The sequence below is a fragment of the Pholcus phalangioides genome, unplaced genomic scaffold, assembly GCF_987345545.1.
Source record: "Pholcus phalangioides strain wild (caught in Gottingen) unplaced genomic scaffold, Ppha-v1.0 ptg000015l_1, whole genome shotgun sequence".
In the NCBI taxonomy this organism is placed as follows: domain Eukaryota; kingdom Metazoa; phylum Arthropoda; class Arachnida; order Araneae; family Pholcidae; genus Pholcus; species Pholcus phalangioides.
Genome location: NW_028301608.1, coordinates 6120434 through 6137272, shown reverse-complemented (window position 1 = coordinate 6137272; position 16839 = coordinate 6120434). Strand labels below are relative to the sequence as shown.

General features: G+C 37.5%; 2 protein-coding genes across 2 annotated transcripts; both read right to left on the bottom strand.

Annotated features, from left to right (window-relative positions):
* Nucleotides 1–450: 450 nt before the first annotated feature.
* LOC149075332 (uncharacterized) lies at nucleotides 451–1143 on the bottom strand. The gene has a single exon (XM_089245400.1). It carries the CDS (start codon nucleotides 1141–1143, stop codon nucleotides 451–453), a length of 693 nt encoding a protein of 230 aa, XP_089101526.1.
* Nucleotides 1144–9318: 8175 nt separating this feature from the next.
* LOC149075331 (uncharacterized) lies at nucleotides 9319–12672 on the bottom strand. The gene is made up of 2 exons (XM_089245398.1): nucleotides 12212–12672; nucleotides 9319–9379 (listed from the first exon to the last, which is right to left on the bottom strand). The coding sequence occupies exons 1-2, from the start codon at nucleotides 12670–12672 to the stop codon at nucleotides 9319–9321; spliced, it is 522 nt and encodes a 173-aa protein (XP_089101524.1).
* Nucleotides 12673–16839: the final 4167 nt, after the last annotated feature.

Genomic DNA, 16839 nt, shown 5'->3' with positions numbered 1-16839 from the left:
ATATTTTAAAAAATATTTTTAATTTTTGATCGCCTTGGGGTGGGGGCACAAGCACCACCATGTACGCCTCTGGCCCAAAGCAGAAGATGGTTGCCCCCGGGCATAAAATGTTCAAGGGCCCTTGTCTGGTTGGAATTATCAACCGGCCAGTTTACATGCTTTCTCTCAAAAATCATACTACCTGAAGCCGAGGCGTACACATAACACAAATTTATTAAACATTTTAGCACAAATTACCAAGACACAAATATAAGACAACTAAGAATCAGACAAACTGAACATGCTTCTCTGTGTGAGTCAGCGAGTGATACAGTATATATGAAAGATCTTCGTCAGGAGTTGGGGGGAGGAGAGTTTAGTTTTAGTTCCAGTCTCAAAGTCAAACCAAAACCAAAGATGTTCTTCGTTTTGCGGTAAACAGTGTCCGCCTCAGTACCCCCCTTCCAGTGACTAACGACACAGTCTGACAACATTATTGAATCTGACAGGATAGCGAACCTGTCTTCCGGAACGCGTGAAGCGGTCTGGTGGTTTCGGAAGCACATTAATTTTGGGACTCACTGTATTCGAAATTGTAGTTGTAGCATCCTCATTCACTGTGAATGCAGGTTTGATTCGATCGATACATACATTTGTTGGTTTTCCATCTATCAGAACTTTAAAGTTCTTTTCTTTTCTGCTGATCACCGGAAACGGTCCGGAGTAGGGTGCTTGAAGCGATGTTCTCAACCTGTCATGTCGGATAAATACATGAGAACAGGTGTTTAATGCTTTATGTACGAACACATTATTTTTGTTATGAGAGCTTGTTGGCTTCGGTTTTAATGCTCTCATGTGTTGCCTGAGGTTTTCGATGAACATGGACGGATCTTGAATTTTGTCACTCGAATCGTAAAAATCGCCAGGAAGACGCAAGGAAGCACCGTAGACAAGCTCAGCTGGTGTTGCACCTATATCTTCTTTCAGTGCTGAACGAAAACCGAGAAGAATGGTTGGGAGGACTTCTGTCCACTTGGTGGTGTGGTGAGCCATAATTGCAGCTTTTAATGGACGGTGAAAATTTTCGATCAGCCCATTTGCTTTTGGGTTGTACGGTGATGTTCGCCACTTTTCCACACCTAGAAGAGCAGCAAGCTGAGACATTAGTCTTGACTCGAACTGTCTGCCTTGATCAGTTGTTATGCGGTCTGGTGTGCCGAATCGGGCAATCCACTCAGAGTAGATTGTCTTTGCGACTGTTTCAGCGGTAATATCTGAAATCGCATATGCTTCCGGCCAACGTGTTACGCGGTCAATTAAAGTTAAACAATAAGTTTTCCCGTTTGATTCCGGCAAGGGTCCCACAAGATCGCAATGAATATGTTGGAATCATGCAGTTGGCAGTGAAAATTTTCCTAATTCTGATTTCGTGTGTTTGTGAATTTTAGAACGTTGGCAATCAATGCATTGGCGTGCCCACTCACGAACATCTTTATTCATAGACTGCCAAACGAAACGGTTACGTATAAGGTCAACAGTACTTCTAATACCTGGATGAGAAAGGCAATGTAAGTTTAGGAAAACTTGTTTGCGAAATTTAGCAGTGACATAAGGTCTTACTTTTCCAGTTGAAAGATCGCAATATATTTGAGAATTTGAATTGGGCAATTGAATTAATTTCAATTGCAACCCAGTATTAGTGTCTGAAATGAGTTGTTTCAGTTGTTCGTTTGATTTTTGATCATTACTGAGTTCATCATAATTAAGTGGCTGGGGGACAATAACCTCACTTATGCGCGATAGTGCATCGGCAGCTTCATTTCGCTCACCTTTTAGATACTCGATATCAGTAGTGAATTCTGATATGTAAGAAATCCACCGTGTTTGCTTATTCGAGTAAGTGTCCGTTGCCTTACGAAAAACGTATGTTAATGGACGGTGATCTGTAACAATTTTAGTTTCTAGCCTCTAGCATGTGTTTAAAAAATTTAACAGACTCGTATATAGCTAATAGTTCACGGTCAAAACTTGAATATTTCATTTGTGTAGGTGTAAGACGTCTTGAAAAGAATCCCAGGGGTTTATATTCTAAATTCTGCATTACACTTAAGGTAGCTCCAATTGAAATTTCGCTAGCATCACAATGAAGTATTAACTTATCTTCATTTTCTGGAAACACTAGCGAAGTAGCGTTTAGCAAAGCTTCTTTTGATTTTTCGAATGAATCTAACAAATTTTTAGACCATGTAATGCGAGATTGATCATTTTTCTTTTTAGACCCTTTTAATAGGTCAGTTAATGGTGCTAGTACTTCAGCAGCATGTGAAATGAATTTCCTATAGAAATTTAGTAACCCCAAGTATTTTCTGAGTTGCACAAGATTTTCTGGACGTGGATAGTTCATTATAGCTTTTACTTTGTCGTCCAAAGGTCGAACACCACCTGCTGATATTTCGTGACCCAGAAAGGAAATTTGTTGTTGACCAAAAACACATTTGGAAGCATTTATGTTTAGTCCGTACCTACTAAACCTTTCCAAAACAAGTTCCACGTGCTTAATATGATCATTTTCGTTTTCAGAAAAAATTAAGACATCGTCTAAATAACTGACAGTAAAATCGAGACCTTTCAGTACCTCATTCATAAATCTTTGAAATGTCATTGGTGCACATTTCAGACCAAATGGGAGATATAAAAATTCAAAACTACCAATGGGAGTAGTAACGGCAGTTTTTGGTACATCGGATTCATTTATCGGAATATGATAGTATGCCCTTACTATATCAATTTTGGAAAATATTTTCTTTCCGTGCAGAACATTAGTTATGTCATGTATATGAGGTAATGGGTACCTATCTGGGACAGTTATAGCATTCAAGCGATTAGGGGTTAAAAGCGGACGAGACATATGCGGACATGTCGGAAATCGGGACATATGCGGACATTTTATGTTTACCAATAATCAAACGTTACTGGCGAGTAATTCTGGCGAATTTTAAGGTACGTTCTCTGGTCGCGATCGGGTCAAAATCGGACATTTTATGTTTACCAATAATTTAACACTTATTGGCGAATGATTCTGGCGATTTTTCGAGCTACATTTTCTACATGTGTTTAATGGGGGGGGGGGGGGGAATAAGTTTGGAAAGTTTGAAGAAGAATCAATATATGTCGGCTGCCGACCCAATGGGAGATTGTACTATGAAGAAGAATAAATTGACTGAGAGCTGAGAGGATTAGAGTCAATTGTCGCCTTGTTTTCTTCTGAGAAACGTCGTTTTCTGACATTGCCTTCTGTACCTCCAAATACGACTCTTAGCCAGCCCATGGATAAAAAAGTAATTTTAAAACTTTGAGAAGGTTTAAATCAAAGGACTTTTAAGAAGGTGTTTTGCAATAATCTCTGCCTCAGAATTAACAATCGGTGACTTCTGCAAACATAATTTAATACACTAATACACTACATTCCTCATAATTTTTATTCATGAAGCTTGGCAAAAAGTGACTTACACAGGGGCGCCGTTATCAGACACGGGGCCATCTCAAAAATTTCGAGGCATCAAAAATGTTTAGGACACCATTAGCCCCGATTTTATACATTTTGTGGGGGGGGGGGGGAGATCATCAGCTATTATTTCAGAATATGCAGGAATGCTGAGAAATATTCTAACAAAAAATTTTAAATGCGCAATAAAATGTAAATAAAACAAATTAATGATAATTCAGTAGTTAAAGGTAGTTTCAAAGTGATGAGAGGAAACAATATTCCAGAAACTGATGAAAATTTTAGAATTGAGGAATTAAAAATAACTGTAAAAAATGGATCCAACACCAATGAAAATTCAGAATTAATTAGAAAAATAATAACAGAATTGATTTTTTTTAGAATGAACGGAAGAAAAAATTCTAGAATTGATGAAAATTCGGAATTAATGCAAGAAATAATTTAAGAATTGATGGAAACCTCCAATAAGTTACCGTGAGTGCGGGGCCCGGTGCAACCGCACACCTCTAAGGGCGGCTCTAGACTTACAGAACCATGAATTCCGTTTGGGACGCATTATAACCAGATTGCTTTTCAGGCAGAAATTTCGAGTGCTTTGACACGTAGACTGCTCAACACTAATTTTATTGAAAAAAACTTTTTAGTGATTTCAGGGTAATTTTGAGTGCTGATTCTGAAAATTACATTTTTTTTCCAAACGCTCTAATTTTTAACATAAAGTGAAAACTAAATTTCAGTAGTACTGCATAAGCAGCACACAAATCGCATTTAAATCTGCGAGCGGAGTTTACATCACTAGAAAGCTTGAATCAATGGAATGAATAAATTTAATCATGAAAAGTAATCAATACATAAATTGCAAGATAAGTCAATACTGATGATACTTAGGGCCGGACTTGGGCAAGTGTGAAGGTTGGCCGCAACCGGGGCGTTAAATGTTAGGGGCCGCAAAAATGTGATGAAAGAAAATACTTTGATTGCATTTTAATTTAAAAACTTCGTTTTTAACAAAGCGAATGCATTTAAACCTCACTACAACGATACTCAATATAACGGTAAATTACTCTACAACGATATTTTTTCAAGCCTTGTTTGAAAATGCCTATACTCTAATGTTAAACTGTTACCTCTCGACATAACGACATATAATCCCTACATAATCTACAACGACATTTTTTCTTGGTCTGCAGAGTCGTTGTATCGAAGTTTCGCTGTAGCTTAAAATTTTGTCTAAAACCTTTAAAATTCAGACATCGAACCCTATTCCTCTTGCCTAGGGTTTTCACAGAACCCCTTCCTCCAAGTAAAGTAAAGGATGGAGGTGGATCTAGTGCTCCGGACGATGGGTTGCTAAATTCTTCTTTTAAAATTTAAAAAATTACACAAGGCATACATAATGCATACTTGCCCGGACGAAAGAGTATGAAGTTGAGGTCCTGGGTAGGTAATCGGTTCAATTTCCCCGTCAGCTCTCCAACCTTTAAATGTCTGGAAGCAGCGGGCAATATCGTTTAAATTTATTGTCGAATAATTTTTTTCTCTGTGACCATGAAATAGTAGTTTGATGTTCATTCTGCCTATGTAAACCTGGCGTGCTCCAGGGTGTTCATGGTTACTCAGGGATTAGGAAACTCCGTTTTCGAGGGCCACATAATGCTTAAGCCCGTCCTTGATAATAAAATAATGCGTTTTTGTAAATCAATAAATGCACATCTTTAAAAACACTCCACTCAATTATCAGATTTCAATATGCAGGCAATGCACGTCACACGAAATTTGTGGTACATTTATGTTCAGAATAAAAGTAAAACAATATATGTATAATATACATTATACATATCGTGTATACATTTATATATCGTATAATATATGGAATGGAAATAATAGAATATATTTAGGATATCAGAATAGATCAATGCAGTAATGATATACTCTATAATGTTGCATTTTGTCCACTAAAATGAACACAAAATTATATTAAATTAATTCAAGGAGAAGCACTTGCATGATTTTCTGTTATGGGTTTTGAATGTCTTTCATAGGAGGCTTCGGTAGAGTAATCAGCCATCATACGCGAGGCTCGAGCTTGCCTTGATACTTCTGTTCCATTACTTTCATATCTTGATGAAACCGCGTCTCTTGTCATTAAAATAACTCAGATTGTCTGTGAAATTGGACCAAGTAACTAAGAAGAAAATGCGCCTTTGTGCTCATATTAACAGTCTGTTTTTCAAACGTTTGAAAATTTTTAAATTCAAATTACAAATTAATCGTATTTTACTGCAATTCTTCATCGTTCTCTGCTTTGTAATCATTCAAAAAATTCTCAACAACCGATACGAAACATGATCAAACTGAAGATTGACCGGATTGAACGGATATTGATTAATATCCATCGAAAACGCTGAAAATTTCGAATCTTTAAGAAATTTATGAATTTGAGAACCATCAAAAATCCCTGCCCACAGCTGTCTGATGATGTGATATACGTAAATTTTGCGCATAAAATTTCGAAATAATAAAATTTTCTATTCTTTTTCATTTCTTTTATTTCTTTTTTCATTTATTCGCAAAAATGAACAAAACTAACGATACATTTTTCCTTCAGGTTTCATTTTGAAGCGAAGTAATAAAGTACTTAATTAGAAGCTAATATTTCAGTAGTCTCTCTATATCTCCTTCAATAGTACTTCCCTCTGTGAGTAGTAACGGCGTTGTAGGTACATAATACAGTCGACTCTCGGTTTACGAAGTTAATTCGTTCCTGAGGTAGGTTGGCAAACCGAAACACATTTGCCCATAGGAATTAATGTAAAAATAGATTCATTCGTTTCTAAGACCCCGAAGATTCCTACAGTGTCAATTTTTACACTTTTTCACGCTCAAGTGAATAACTCAAAACCTATAATAATCATACTGACACTAAAAACACTTTTTTCCAGAGAAAATCCAGACTTTACGAGAAAACGGGCATATATGCTATACATGGGTAGAGCTGTACCCATGTCTAGTCTGATTAATTTCATCTATTAATCTCAATGTCAAAGCTCTCGAAATTTCTGCCTGCAAAGCAATCTGGCTACAATGCGTTCCAAACCGAATTCATGGTTTTATAAGTCACTTGCTGCCAAACTTCATCAATAAGTTCTATGAGCAATGTGGGACATTAAAATGATGTTTCTAGAAATCAGATAGTAGTAATTATATATGTATCAGAGGTTATTGCAAAACGTGTTTCAAAAATTTCTTTGATGATCACCGTCCCAAAATTTGAAATGACAAGCTGATCTATGAGCTGGATAAAAGGAGTCGAATTCGGAGGAATGCATTTGAAAAAATCGAAATGCGGCCGTAGACACTTCAATTTCTCTATTATCATTTCGAATTTAGTCAAATATTTTCCTGCTTGCGTGTTCGTAACCCGAATCTATTTTTGTTGTTGGTAATCCGAATCTACGCAAACCGAGACGTTCGTAAACCGAAGGTTGACTGTGTCAGCATTCTTGCTATTAGCGGGACTACGAAGACTTTGAATTACTGCCTTTGCAAAGTAGGTAGTAGAATTTCATTATATTTAACATGCGCATGGCCATCAACAGAAGTATTTTAGATGACTACTGAAAGTAGTATGATTCTATTTATCAATGACTTCATACCATGCCATAACGTTGCAAAAAATATTATCTTGGAGAAGCTTTCCAAAGTACAAAATTTGGGTGCAAAGTTGATGTAAGTGTTGTCACGGCGTCAGATAGGCCCAGCATAAAACCACTGTATATGCTGCAGAGTTTAATTTGTCGCGTCGAATATCGTGTAAAATAAATGTATTTAAACTCTTCTGTCAAACTTTTTTCTGTCTTTTCGAAAAAAATGGCTCTGACTTTTGCGTTCATGAGAAAATTAACTTGATGCGCAAAACGTGCGCGAATGGATATATAGTTTGGTCCTTCTATAAATAGTCAATAACATCCATAATTTTCGGACAGAACTCAGAAACGGAAGGCAACTGAACTCTTAATTCACGAGTTAGAATTCAAAAGCATTTTGCTCAGCAAAATCACGACCTATTTTCGCTTAACATTGTATATCTTCGAAATTTTGAGAAAAAATTATAAAAATCAAAATTTTCGTATTTATTCATCTACATCGGCTAATTTCACTTTTATCGCATTTATTCCGTAAATATGAAAATTACGCTTCCTTAATGATGCTATGAATGCAATAATATTGAGAATAAGTTACGAAAATAAATGAAAAAACACAAAAGTAAAAATCTGCCGCAAAAAATGGTGATTACAGACTGCATTGGAATGTTGAGAATATGTACTATCTCAAAACTAGAGTCATTTCGTCAAAACCAACACCAGTTTTGGAATCAGCAGCCCACTAAAACCTTTACCCTAAAACCGTTGAAGTTTCTTTGGTAAACCGATTTTTTTTTTTTTTGTCTTGAGTAGTGTTATAGAGGATATTTTAACACTTCTAACGAAATTAGACATTCCCTGTCTCTGCCCCAGTCTGACTTTCTCTCTCTCTCTCTGAGGGAATTCGTTTTCAGTTTATTCAAAGTTCTTTATGACTTTTTTTCAAAAACGTTATAAGCGGGATCCGAATTGGACAAAAACCGAGACTGTCATGTAAAACCAACAGATCTATCCACCCTATTTTGTAGGTTAACTATCATTCTCCTTCGACAAAGAAAAAGTTTACCCCCTCGCACTCATGAGAAAATCTTCCGTACACTACTGAATGTAATTCGCTGCACACACAATGTACTTAGAGTTCCCGTTTGAACTAGACTGGGACAGAAGGAGTCTTCTCCTGAACTGGGGTCTTCCGTGTACCTATAATAATTAGCTAAAATTTTTCGCAAGCATCTTTATAGTTAATTTACTGTGCCATCAAACAAAAAATATAGCATTCATATATCTGCAAACCATGTCAGTCTCCCTTATAAAGATGTCATGGGTCTTCGCAGTCCTAATCTGTAACGAATTAAGTTATTGAATTAATAACAAAGGGGGAGTTGAATTAATAAAAGGGATTAATAACAGGGGAGATTGTGTCTGAATAGGCAGGTCCAAAGAAGAGAAACTAGAAAAATAATTGTTTTAATGTAATTATTATACAGTATGTCATCAAATGGAAGTAAGTTCCTTATCGCCGTTAACTGCTCATGTTTCAAATGCCGCTACACAAGTAGAACGCGGATGGGGCTCCAGCTTTGTGAACCAGGATATAAACGTAGTATTTTCTTAACATTTTTTATTATATTTACCTTTAAATCAATATAGCCCCCCCCCCCCCACTCTCGAAAGTCGTTTTCTATCGTTTTCGGATAATCCGAGTCGGTGCTGTGGGTTCTGAGCACCCATGGTAATTTTTGGCATGCATCCGACACCTGCAGAATCGATCAGAAAGCAAATTTATTTGTTTAAAACAAAGATGAGTACCTACTGGTTCAAAACACTTCCGAAACTCTTGATCTTAGTCCTTGGTAATTTCACTTGGTGACCCCAGTAATTTTTCTCGAACGATTGAATATAAGCAAAGGGTGTCCGGCCTCCTCCTCCGGTCCACATTCCTCTGGAGCATTTGAAATAAATTTCTTAGTAAATGTAGTTATTCGTGCTCTTTACCCATTTTCGGACAAGTGTAACTAATGATTGTTCATCAATAAGAGCTGCAATGTGGATCAAGTTATCAAGCATAATCAAGAACAATAAAAAATCCTGGACCACAAAACGGGTAAGTTTATTTAAACGTGGGACGTATGGTCACGCTTATTTTTTTCTTCAATAAGGTGGAAACTAGCATGAATTACGCAAGTTCCATTAACTGAAGGTTGTACCTAGACCAGATACGTATTGAGCTCCCGAATGAGACAAAGAACATCTAGAGAGGAAAAATAAGAAAATAAGTCGTAAATTTTATGATACATTACTATATGTTGGGAGTAAATAATGGCTGAGACATTTTCTTGATTAAAGACGTAAAACTGGTAACGAGTGTTGAAAAGAAAATTGATTCCATAAGTAATATTGAAATACAACACATCATCCTTAAATTTGATTGTCATTATCTTGGCAATAAAAATCTTTTAATATTTATTTAAATAATAAATAGTATAACTAAAATTCAATGTCAATCATTTGAAATTACAAATAATTTTATTTTCAATTAAAAACCCCAATTTTATTTATGATTGTGTTGAATTTTAAGAAAATACATATTCGGCCGCCGAGTATTCGGTTATTCGCTCAAATCACTATTCGTCCCATCCTTAATAAGGCAGTAATATAATTTCAATTCTGAATGAATTAAGCATGAAGATCGCATGTATCTAATTGATATCTATCATTTCGATTCATTATGCTCAACTCAAAGATTTTTTAATGGACCACCTATTATATGCAAATGCATAAATATTATATAGTACAGTGGATCCCGCTTATAACGTTTTCCAAAAAACTGTCATGGAAAACTTTGTAAGCGAGAACCGCTTTAAATGGGAAATCTTAATGAGAATTACAGTCGATTCTGCTTATATAGTTTTCCCGCTTAGTACGACTTATTCTGGTGTTTCCAACTCACTAATTCGCTCTAAGATTTTCCATTTAAAACATTTCCCCGCCTACAATGTTTTTGTGACAGGTTTTTTGAAAAAAAAGGTTATAAGCGGGATCCACTGTACTTAGAGTTGAGACCACAGAAATAAGTCGTACTAAGCGGGAACGTTAAAAACGGGGTTGACTGTAATCGGAATAAGTGTGTGTGTGTGCACAGTTTTAGATCACTTCATTAGAATAAAATCTTTTTTTAATGTTTCTGTCGAACTAGTTCACATGTTTTCTATATTATCATATTTCTATCCACGTGTGACATCTGTGAGTTGCCGTGATTTTTATTGATTAAATTTAGTTCAGTTGATGTAGTTATTTTTCTTTTCCCACGATATATCTTGCATGTACGATCAATCAATATCGTTTATGTATATAATCGTATAAGTGCTCATTAATTTATGTATGATTTTACTAATTTTCCCTCTTATGAAACAATCAACTTCCTTTGGTTTGACAATGCCGTAGTCCACGCACTGTGCTGACAATACTCAGGCGAGATTAGTTGTAGAGACCCTTCCTAGGATAGAAATCCCTCGGGATAAGGACTTATGATCACCTCCGCGCCGAGCCCGGTAATAATAATGACAATAGTTCTACTGAAGCTATATATTATTGTAGTGTTAGTTATGTCAGCGTTTTTTTTTTTTTTACGTGTAGCAATCCATCACTTGTCAGTGGTTCAAAGAGGACGGGGTTTTTTTAACTTGTTCTGGCGACTGGTAGACGACTCACGTCTTTCATTGTTCAAATTTCATCAGAAGTTTCTCTGCATGTCTTTATAATGTCCATCAAAGAGAAAATCGCCACTTAGCAGCTTGGTGGAAAAATTAGGGATAAACAGCCAACATCGCCGGCTCGGCAAAATTTGTCCGATTTTGACCCGGTTTCTTGTTGTATCCATTTTGTCGCCATTTAACAGGTTGGAGAAACAAATGGGAGATACAGCGCCAACATCGAGGGCGCGGCAAAATTTGTCCGATTTTGACCCTATTTCCATGTTGTCCGCATATGTCCCGTCCGATTTTGACTCGCTACCATTCAAGCGACGATAATCACCACAAATTCGGTACGTTCCATTTGATTTCGGAACTACATGAATTGGAGAAGCCCAAGGTGACTTTGATGGGCGACAAATTCCATTATCAATCAAATATTCAAATTCTTGTTTAACTGCTTGTAATATTTTTGGATGCAGCCTTCTAGGTTTACAGAAAATTGGACTTCCGTTTGTTTCAATAAAATGCTGAGTGTTATGTTTTGGAGGACGGGAAAACTGCGGTATTGGATTTGCCAAAATTGGAAATTGTTCAAAAATTTTATGATATGGTGATTCACCAACAATCAATTTCACTGTGGGTACTGCAGCATTGGACAGTACACCTTTTGTTTGCATGTTAGTGATAGAGTCAATTAATGCTCTATTTTTTAAATCCAACACGAGTCCGAAATGTGTTAAAAAATCAGCACCAATAATAGCAGTATTGACTTTTGCAATGAGGAAAGTCCAACGAAAATTTCGACGAAGCCCTAAATTTAGCTCTAAATGTTTTTTTCCGTATGTTGGAATTTTCGTGTTGTTGGCTGCATAGAGAAAATGTGAAGAACTGTCCTTCACATTGGGTGACACAGGAATGCAAGAGATGTCACTACCCGAATCGATTAAAAAATTACAATTTGTCGCTTTATCATATACGTAAAGTCTACATTTAGTAGGACCTGCTGCTGCACCGGAAAAAGTATGCTGTAACGATGCAGCAGCGTGCTTTAGTTTTTTGATTTATATGTGCACGGCTGGTAACACTTTGTTGCTTTCTCACCAAATTTATTATGATAGAAGCATAGTGTTTGTGTACTATTGAAGTTACGATTTCTAAAATTACGGCTGTTGCTTCGGTAGCGAGAATGAGTACGCCCTCTTGAATAATTTTCATTTTTAATTTTCGTTGACAAATCTGCAATTTTAATTTTTAATTGCGATATTTCACTACGCAATTGTGCAATATCAGATTTCACAGAATCTGATGAAGGGCCTGACTGTGAAGAAAGCGCAGAAATACTCGCTATTGGTCGTATTTCGGAAATTTTATCGGCTAGTGTGGCCAACTCAGTTAAATCTGCAGTTGACACTGATAAAATGGCCTGAGAGTTCAAAGGTAACCTTTCCATCCAAATAGTTTTTAGAAAATCTTCAGTTACTGAATTTCCTGCCAGCTCTTTCATTTGTCTCAGTAGAGAGGATGGTTTCTTATCCCCAAGAGTCAATTCAGACAACAGTTTGCGGATTTGTATCGATTTAGAATCTGTAAACTCAGCGATAAGCCTTTTTTTAAGTGCTTCGTATTTGTTTTCGGCTGGTGGATTAAGCACCAAGTCTGAAACCGAATGAAGCGAGTCGGCATCTACAGCTGCTAAAACAGTGTTATATTTCGTTATATCGGAAGTTATTTGTGCTACTGCGAAATTAGCTTCCACTTGCACGAACCATAAAGCAATATTATTTATCCACATTGGAGGTAATTTACAAGATACCCTTGCGACCACCGTGGGATCCGTACCGTCATCCATCTCGTAATAACAATAACGAAATAGATGGGGGAAAACGAGGATAAAATTCCAACTATAAAATTATTTTATGCGAACAATATTAGAATTTTACAGGAAAAAAAAATATATATAAAGGCCGGAAGATTAGCGAAAACAGTAGCTCACCGTGAGAAGATCCCATCATGCCAATGGAAACAGAGGGAAAATAATCCAGAGCTTGGAAATACGACCAAAAAGTTTATTCAGAAGGTTCTGTTCATTTGAGAGTCACCACTGAAGCCGAGGCGTACACATAACACAAATTTATTAAACATTTTAGCACAAATTACCAAGACACAAATATAAGACAACTAAGAATCAGACAAACTGAACATGCTTCTCTGTGTGAGTCAGCGAGTGATACAGTATATATGAAAGATCTTCGTCAGGAGTTGGGGGGAGGAGAGTTTAGTTTTAGTTCCAGTCTCAAAGTCAAACCAAAACCAAAGATGTTCTTCGTTTTGCGGTAAACAGTGTCCGCCTCACTACCAGATCTCATATTCACAATGTCCTCCTATGAATCGAAGTCCCCCCCCCACCCCCACCCCTTGTTCGGGTGGGACCGATGGATGCGTTAAGACGGACTGGGTTTACCGTTTGGGAATTGCAGCATTTCTTTACCTTTTACAAGTACTTTACATAATTATTGTTTTTTTATTGCTCTTATTAGGTTGCTGTATTTTTTTATATAAAAATATGTATTCGACATCCATATTTCTTTTATGGGTTTTTTTTTCAGCTACCTCGTTGGGCATTTTGTCTGTTGTGGTCCTTGTATTTGTATTTCGTAGAACCAGAGCCGCAACTTGATGCTTGGTCAGTGGGAGCAAGCACACACGCATTTTGGCGCTCCATTGTAATGTTGAAGGAGAGATTAAGGTGTGAAATTTGCTCTCCCTCTGGTTCGGCGCCCCCCTAGTTTCGACTCTGCGTAGAAAAAAAAATGTATCCCAAAATGCAGAGAACAGAAGAGAACAAAATTTTTTGTATTAAATGCAACTTGCTAATCATCGCTAAAATTGCTGAAGAGCGTAGGAATAAAGGACTGCTACAAATCGCAGTAAACAAAAATGTTTTTTACGAAAAAAATATTCAAATGATCAGAAAAACATATTTCATTGAGAGAAAACAAAACTCGGTAAACTGTAGAATCTTAAATAATAATCCGTAAAATACGGGACATTGCCATCCGAAACCTTGTCAGAAATAGGCACAATCACCAATCGTAACTAATATTCCACAGACAATTGAGGACAAAATGTTTAAACTGATATAATTTACATTATGAATATGCTGTGTATTCACGACTTTAGTAAATGTTGCAAACCTCGAATAAGAATCGTTGACAAACACGGGACGAATGTGTAAAAAAAAAATCGGAACGAAAATTACAGTAATATCCCCTAATACGAAACACAGTAGTCCCGTCAAATCGTTTCAGACATTTTACTGGTCCTTGTTTTAAGAAAGGTAGAGAAACACTGACGCAGAGCGATGACTTTTTGAATTGTGTTTGAGTTTCGTCCCTCGATTATGACCGGAATTCTCAGTCAATCCAGCAGGTGGTGGGAAAAGAAATGAAAAAATAAAAAAAAACAAGAAGCGGCACCTTCAGAAGCAACTTCTCCAGACTGTGAATAATTGCTGTTAGAAAATCGCTACTGGGGTTGTGGTGGGAGGGGAATAAAAAAATAGGTACAAAATAAACGCACGGGCGCCCTCTATTACAGGAAAAATTTTTCGGATCACAAGCGAGGAAAAAATAGCTCTTCAGTTAGATATGATGATCATCATCATGATCTGCGAGAACATGTTCTGCATGCGTAAGCGAATTTGGCGGCGGCGGCACCAACAAAAATCACCTCGTTAGTTATAAATATGGTTTTTTTTTCCCCTTACCCGATGAAGCTGCTGTCATCGCGTGCACTTTCCTGTTTTGTTCGCTGTTTTCTAATTTGCCTACGACTCAGGGCACTGGAGATATGAAAATCAGATTAATACGTATATTCTTCGTAGTCATCAGTGCCGTATTTATAGGGGTTAGGGGATTAGCGAGATATAACCCAAGCGGAGGAGCGGCAAATTTGAGGAACGAAAATTGGAATGGAGAAAGGCGGCTAAATTTGTGTACCTAACAGATGTAAAACCATAAATCTGTCTCTGCCTAAAGAAAGTAGGGGTTGGGGTGACTAGGTTATTGAGTGACCTAGAGCAGTGGTTCTCAACCTTTTCAAGCCCGCGGCCCGGTTTCATTCATTTTTGTGAATCGAAAGCCCGGTCAAGCACACACGCGACCAACGAAAAATAAATGAGGAAAAAAATGAAACGGCTAATCACTCACACTCAGGGCCCGACAGTTGAGACACACTGATCTAGAGAGTTTGCAAGTATATGAATGAACAAAAGCGTTTTGGGGCCATTCAAGTATTACGTAAGCATATATTTAGCCATTTTTGACTCCCCCCCTTGTCAGCAGCTTAGAATATTTCATATCTTCAAAAAGGGTGGTTGATGACGTAAGCAACCTTCAAACCCCCCCCCCCCCTGTCATCAAAAGTCAGCAAATCCGGGAAACCCCCCCCCCCGCGATGCTGACGTAATACTTGAATGACCGCTTTCTATTTTTTTTTTTTTTTAAGAAAGCGAGATAACAGGTCAGTGAGCGGCTAAAGGACTGACTTAGAGGGTGTGTGAGCATGGGAGTGACCTAGAGCAGAGGTTCTCAATCCTTAGAAGCCCGCGGCCCGGTAAATCTATTTTGTGTAAGTGAAAGGCCCGGTGATACACACTAACGATAAATTAATGGGAAAAATGAAACTACGAATCATTCACGGCTCGGTGTGGCTAGTGTTGGGGCCGCAGCCCGGTGGTTGAGAAACACTGACACCATTCAACTCGTAAGAGAACCGTGGGTTGTTCGAACCAAAATGAGCTATCATTCACTGTCTACGCTAAACGCCATGCTTCATTCATTTGCGCAGGCTGCAATCCTGTTTGGTCTGAAATAACTCCCTATCGCTTTGATTCCCAATTACCCGCATTAACTTCGTCATCTGCGAATTTGCTAGCAGTCCCAACGATACCCTGATCGAGTTTATCGATAAAAAGTGAAAAAAGTATGGGGCCAAGGACACTTCATTGAGGAACTCCACTCGTGACGCCTGTCCAACCAGAGAATTCCCCTTCACCATAACTCGTTGTGACCTATCTCTTAACCATGATTCTATCCAATTCAGCAAGTTGCCTCCAATCCCAATCTCGCATAAACGCTTCAAGAGTACTATGTTGGACCCGATCGAATGCCTTCTGGAAATCAAGGTAAACAACATCTACATTTTGTCCCTTACCCAAAGTCTTCGTCACGTGATCATAGAAGCAAAGGAGGTTAGTTACACATGACTTCCCCCTTCCTGTACCCATTCTGATTATCCGACAATACATTATTCTCGTCTATCCCACTTCACAAACCGCCTTTTGATAATGATTTCCAAAATTTTCCAGAGGGAGCTCGTCAAACTCAAAGGATGATAACTGGACACAGCTTCTCTACTATCCTTCTTAAATATTGGAATAACATTAGCAAATTTCCAATCCCTTGGCACGATACCCTCAGCAACACTACTCCTGTATATCTGTGCGCGACTGCCCCAACAATTCATTAGCACATTCCCTGAGGACCCTGGGATAGATATTATCTGGTCCTGGTGATTTGCTTGAACATACGTTTTTTAGAAGATTTAGGACCTCCACGTCTTTCACTTGAATATTGTTGAGGACTTTATTTTACCCCATGCAACACCCATATATTGAATATCATTTTATCTCCATTAAAAACCGACGCGGAAAAGTCATAGAAAGCATTACACATGCTTACATTGCTCTCTAACCTAGACCCTCCTATCCAGAGGGGGACAACTGTCCCCTTACATCCATTATTGACGTATCTAAAACAAAGCCTCGGGTTATTAGATTGAAATCGATCATTAGAATTGACATAGAAAGAAAAAACAAAAATTATTCAACAGGAAATTATTTCCAACCAGTCCAAGTAAGCAGGTGAAAGTTTTTCTCTTTCTATTATTATTTTTTGGGCTATTCATCGGCGTTTTACCTCCACTGCTCCAATTTCAACTCTCTTTTATTTAACCT

Bases quoted from the DNA above. Each gene is read 5' to 3' on its own strand.
- LOC149075332 (XM_089245400.1), bottom strand. From the start codon at position 1,143: ATGTCTCAGCTTGCTGCTCTTCTAGGTGTGGAAAAGTGGCGAACATCA.
- LOC149075331 (XM_089245398.1), bottom strand. From the start codon at position 12,672: ATGGATGACGGTACGGATCCCACGGTGGTCGCAAGGGTATCTTGTAAA. The intron at 9,380-12,211 runs GTTGGCCACACT...TTTCCTCTCTAG, and splicing joins TCAACTGCAGATTTAACTGA to ATGTTCTTTGTCTCATTCGG.